A 5,750-nucleotide genomic window follows, 5' to 3' on the forward strand; every position below is an offset into this window, starting at 1 on the left:
CGTCCCCGTCCCGGCCAGAACACCACCTCTCGTCAACGGCCAGAGCACCAGTCCCGTCACGGGCCAGAACGCCACGTCTTGTCACGGCCAGAACACGTCTCGTTCACGGCCAGAACGCCCACGTCTTGTCACGGCCAGAAACACGTTCTGTCCACGGCCAGAACGCCACCACGTCACGGTCAGGGTCCGCCCATGGAAGCAGATCCGGCCGCCCGGCGGACCGAAATTCGGGAGGGGGGGGGCGGGCGCTAGTGACAAGGCATACACACCCGGAATGTGCCAATACAGGCACGTTTGGAATCGATATTGTGGCCAATCCCGCTCGATCTTTCACAGGGAGCATGCGACGTGTGCGCATGTGCTACGGTATGTTGCGGGTGCATGTATCACGCAAATGCTCGGTCAAAACCAACGTCTGCCCATCCGAACGTGGTAGATTTTAGAGGCAAAGACCGACACCGAAACAGCAGGGCACCGCAGCGTGCCGCCGCGCCGCCAGCCCTGGAAACCGGGCGACGGCGACGGCGACGGCGACGGGGCGGGGGCGGCGGCCGGGGCGGCGCGGCGGCAGGGGCGGGGTTGGCGCCGTCGCCTCACCTCTGCACCAGCGGCGGCGGCAGCGGCGCCGGCCGGTCGTACTGCAGCGCGGCGGCCAGCAGCCGGTGCACGAGCACGTCCGGGTAGCGGCGGATCGGCGACGTGAAGTGCGTGTAGAGCGGCACGCTCAGCGCGTAGTGCCGGTACTGCTCCGGCTGCGTCAGCACACCCGAACAGAAGTACTCGGCGGCCTGTCGGTCCGCGCCAGCGGCGTTACTGACCGCAGAGTACCGCGGCGAAACGGCAAGGGAGACGGGTCGGCCGGGCCGATATAAGGCGCTGGCCGTCGCCAACCGTGCTATCGTCAAAATAGGCATAGCCCACCTGGTCCAGTGTCACAGGCCTATTGAAATCAGCGATCATGCGGCATGCCTCCATCTGAATGATCACACCACTCCGACCGCGTCATATCACTGGCATGGTCCCGCCTCGCAGTGTTGCTTCACGGTCAACGTTCATTGCTGCTTACTGCAGTCGGTACAATGGAAGCCGCATGAAATGGAACACGGCCTGCAGCGACGCCGTGGCCGTCGCTGCACCTCGCAGGACCAGCCATAAACACCAGTCAGTGAGGCTCCCTCCTAGCAACAGCCGCGCCAGCGCTGATCCACAACTACCCCCTACCCCTGCGGACGGCTCGCTCACGTTCATCGGCTTGCTGAGAGGTTGACGACGACGGCCATGCGGGATCGTGCCTCGTCCGGGGTCAGCTCCTGCTGCCACCTGGCGGCCATTGCCTGCAGCGAGTCGTGCACGGAGCCGCTCGACGCCACGTCCATCTGTCGGGCGGCGGGAGTGCGGTGGACGGCGGCGGCACTCGCGCTCGCGCAGGCACAGCCGGCTCCGGACAACCCAGTGGAGAGACGTGGCGAACGAGGAGAGCCACGGAGGAATCCGCTATGTCACGATGGACCTCCCCTCCCCAAAGAAATCGGCAAGACAGGCAGCTGCGGTCGCGGCTTCTTCTGAGCTCTCATCATCATCTGTCACCGGACATACGATATAGGCAGGCATTGGCAAGAAACAAGACACCATGCGAGGACCAATCAAACGCTCGCACTACTCCTGTGGACTCGCTTTTCTCGTACCCAACGGCACCACGGCGTTTCCGCACCACGCTCCTCGGACGCAGTCCCGTCCCGTCTCCGCTCACCTCGAGCCCCATGCTGCGGAGGAGGCGAGCGGCGTCCGCCAGCGGGCCCTCTTGCGGCGGCGCGTGGCGGCGCAGCACGGCCAGCGACGGGACGAGCGGAGCACGCGCCGCGCCACCGCCATGTTGGCCAGCAGCATGAACTCCTAGATACAGATCTGACGGGACAGGGGACGGTGCGTTAGTGGCGAGCGGCGGCGCCCAGCGGCTGCAGGCGCCGCAAGCGCGCTGACCGGCGGGGATCAGGCCGTCGCAGGCTCAGTTTATGTGACCGTGTGCGGCGTTCTTCGGTTACAGGCCGACCGTCGGGACAACGAATAGTTTACGGCGCTGGGAAATCAAATGCGATCGCCACGCGACAGCAGTGGCGATGGTGACGACGGTAAGGACATTAAGGTGACCGGTCGGTCTGAGCACGGCCACCGAGCGCGGCGCCCACCGTAACGCGCCACCCATCTCCAAACGGCCGACGCGTCCAACAACTCCCACCGGAGATCAGCCGGCGCGCTGTCGGAATCCGCCGCGACCCCTGGTCCCCAGGCCACCTCACCCCAACATCCCCGACGAGGACACATACAGCCGTCAGCATGCCTGAGAGGCCCAGCCTCAGCCGCGGCTGGCGTCACTCGGCGACCCCTCCCACGCACCGGTTGCTCTCCTGCTGGTGGTACGTGTAGAAGGCCGGTGGGGCGCGCCGTTGGGACCGTCCAGCGCGAAGCACAACTTGGGCTGGTCCAGTCGCAGGGCCGCCATCGTCGACGCGACGCTGGCGCATGCACCTGGCGGGCGCAGGACTCGCGGGTCCGCTGGCTGGCAGAGACGGACCCGCGGTTCACACGGGCCGCCGCGGCCGACAAGCTGGGCTTGAGCAGGCTAGCTCAACCCGGCGGCCAGCTCAGCGACAACGGGACAGACGGGCCTCAGCAGAACAAAAGTCGTTTCCATGACATTGCGGTCAGGCGTTCGACACCGTCCGCTGGTGCTTTGGCCGCTCCCGCAGTTGGTGAGAGGAGACTGCAACACTTACAACACGTGCCCAATGGCACATCCCAAGATTTCACTGCAAAACCACGTCACAGCCATCATCACTCAACACTGCGCTGGAAAACCAGCGCGGAAACAAGTGGAAACAGCCAATGTGATTACAGTTCATACGTCGATTTGATGCTTCCAAACACAAGATTACAAATCGCAATCGCGTCAAAGCCTCCTCATCCCGAGTTGCCTGGGCCCGGTCCGGCTCTACGCGCCACTCACTGGGCCATGCGGTGGAGCGTGAGCACGCGTGCCGCACGTCCTCGGCCGTCCAGCGCCGTCGATCGGCGGCAAGCTCCTCGGCCGCCGGCGGCCCGCTCCGGCTCGTCGATGATCCCTGTCGACGGAGAAGCGGGAACGGTCAGATCAGCTGGGGCGGAGGCGGCCGCCGGGCGGGAGACGCCGCGGCGGCTCGGCTCCGAACCGGTGCGCGGAGCACCCCCCCCCCCCCCCCCCCCCCCCCCCCCCTCGTGAAGTCACCCCGCCGGTCGGGTGACGTCGCGCGGCTGCGCGGGGGTAATCAGGAGACTCGACGCCCGATGGCGCGAGGTCCGATGGGGTTTATCCCCGGACTTTCGGGAACGCATCGATGGGCTTAAGTCCATCTGTCCCACCGGTTTATTTATCATCCCTTGAACGGCGGCAGTGTCTGCACGCTTTGGGTCGTCCGTTTGGTGGTTACGACGTCATAAAAATGGCTGCGGATATCCCAGGGTACACAAGCCTGAAATCTATCGGTGACACGAGGCTCGTAAGACACTCGACATTCCTAATGATGCCTACACACGCCAGTTACGATCGATCAAGAGATCACGTTTGAGGGACTTTTCGGGATGTCAAGTATGAGCACGCTTGTCTTGGCGGGACGACAAGACTCAGCCACATCCTTCCTGCCTCTTAAGATATACCGAATCTTCCGCCCGCACCGGTTCAGATGATTTAACACCTGAATTTGAAACGTCGATTTACTTACTCAAGCCAGCCTGCTATTCATTTTCGATTTATTTCATCCCCTCTTCGCGAACAACCACGGACATTGTAACGTGCCTCGATCATCAGAAAGGAAATTAACGACACGTCTGCGATTGATCACCCAACACAGCCCAACATCAGCATTCGCGCATAATCAAAGTGGCGGTAAAAACCGTCCAACCCCGACCTCCCGCGGCCTCATCACTCGTGCGCGCCAGTCCTCGCCCCATCCGCCATCTTGTTTGTAGGAATGCTGAACCGTGCTTCGACGCACCCATCATTCCAGGCCATTCTGCCAACAACCTCACACTTTGGATAACCGGATGAACACTAAATGCCTGTGGCACGGACTCGAATCCCAGATTCAAGACGCATCCGTAGCGATGAGCACCACGTTCCACATGAATGCACGTCGCACCGACGTCACGAGCAGGTCCGCACGCATACCGGCTAAACCGCTCACAAGATACAAGCCGTCGGTCAGAGCTATGCTCATGTGTGCTGGTTTCGTAGGGTTCCGAGCGTAAAACGCTGAAACAACCCAAAACGCCTGTAAAGTCATGCGTGAGCAGCTGCGGGCTAACCTGCGCGTGCTCGTACGCCATCTTGGTGCACGAGCGGATGACGGTCCTGCCGAACCACTCGTCGAAGACGCGGCCCTCGCTGTCCAGCGTCCACATGGCGGAGAAGGCCAGCCGGTCCTGCGCCGGGTTCAGCGAACACAAGTCCTCGCAGAGCAGCCTCGGCAACATCGGGATCACCTGGGCACCAGACGAACGTCACCGCTTGACACCCCGCCGACCTCCGCCGACGGGCGACAACGCCACTGCGTGCATCACCGAGTCAGTGTTCTACGCCCACGAATAAAAGGTGTACAAAAGACACGACTTCAAACTAAAAATTATCCGCAGCAGGTTTGTGGCTGACGGAAAAGAAGAGCCCACAAGCAGTTCAACGAAGCGGACGCCACGGACGGCACCGCGGCCGTCCGAGACGGCGTCTGGGCCGGCCGCCCGCTGCAGCGTCCTCAGGGGCCGCCTCGGCCAGAGCGGCGGCGCGGCGCTCACCTTGTGAACGAGGTAGACCGAGTTGCAGCGCTCGGCGGCCGTCAGGTCGGCCGGCACGCCCTGGCGCAGAAAGTAGCTGACGTCGGCGATGTGCACGCCCACCTCGAACTGGCCCGAGTCGAGCCGGCGGCACGAGACGGCGTCGTCCAGGTCGCGCCGTCAGCGGGTCGATGGTGAAGACGCACTCGGCCCTGGCGTCAGGCCGGAGCTCGTGTCACACGTGGCGCGGCGCGTCCAGACGAGCCAACCACGGGTCTTGCAGTGTCTCGCACCGCCACCAGGGCACGACGACCCCGACAATGTCGTGATGTATATAACCCGACAATACTCGACAATGTCGTGCGTCGACAGATGTTCTTTGCGGTGATCATTATCACCACAAAGCGCACACAGTGTGACAGATACCACACGGGGCTTGCCTACTTGCCATCACAATACGAGCGCCCTGTCCGGACACGCCCAGTCCGACACTGTGCCTCAGCCCGGCTGGTCAGTCCCAGCCTGCCCGGCGGCGGCCCCGACCCGGGGCCTCTGCTGACCTAAGGTCGCGACGCCGGGCCACCTCCTCGGCCGGGATGGTCCAGGGCGCCGTCGGCAGGCCCTCCAGGTCCTGCGGCCCGAACTCGCGCGTGTCCACCCCGTGCTCCAGCAGGATAGCCTCCATCTCCACGTCCACGCTGCCCGTCTCGCCCAGCTGACGCGACGCCTGCAGGCAGGTGGTCAGGTCAGGCCAGGTCAGGTCAGGTCTGGTCGTATGGCGGGGCACACATGTCATCGCGAACTCTGTGTCACTTATTCTGACAACGTAGGGATCGGAGCTCGTTACACCGTGGTCGCTGCTGCCACCGTCCGGTTGAGAAATCATGCGACCCTGCCACGCGACGAGAAAACTCAGGCAATTCTCGCAATTGGCACCCATTGGTCAAACA

General features: G+C 63.3%; 1 protein-coding gene and 1 long non-coding RNA gene across 2 annotated transcripts in view; one reads left to right on the top strand and one right to left on the bottom strand.

Annotated features, from left to right (window-relative positions):
- Positions 1 to 602: 602 nt before the first annotated feature.
- On the bottom strand, positions 603 to 1,836 carry LOC119096957 (uncharacterized). The gene is made up of 3 exons (XR_005094106.1): positions 1,751 to 1,836; positions 1,243 to 1,376; positions 603 to 788 (listed from the first exon to the last, which is right to left on the bottom strand). It is a non-coding gene; the product is annotated as an uncharacterized LOC119096957 (long non-coding RNA).
- Positions 1,837 to 5,684: 3,848 nt separating this feature from the next.
- LOC119097306 (balbiani ring protein 3) overlaps positions 5,685 to 5,750 on the top strand; it is a 55,402-nt gene continuing 55,336 nt past the window's right edge. The window contains exon 1 of the mRNA XM_037220354.1: positions 5,685 to 5,742. Within this exon, the coding sequence (XP_037076249.1) occupies positions 5,685 to 5,742 (58 nt within the window). The remainder of the gene's footprint in view (positions 5,743 to 5,750) is intronic.

The sequence above is a fragment of the Pollicipes pollicipes genome, unplaced genomic scaffold (genome assembly GCF_011947565.3).
Source record: "Pollicipes pollicipes isolate AB1234 unplaced genomic scaffold, Ppol_2.1 Scaffold_4295;HRSCAF=5057_pilon_pilon_pilon, whole genome shotgun sequence".
Classification (NCBI taxonomy): Eukaryota; Metazoa; Arthropoda; class Thecostraca; order Pollicipedomorpha; family Pollicipedidae; genus Pollicipes; species Pollicipes pollicipes.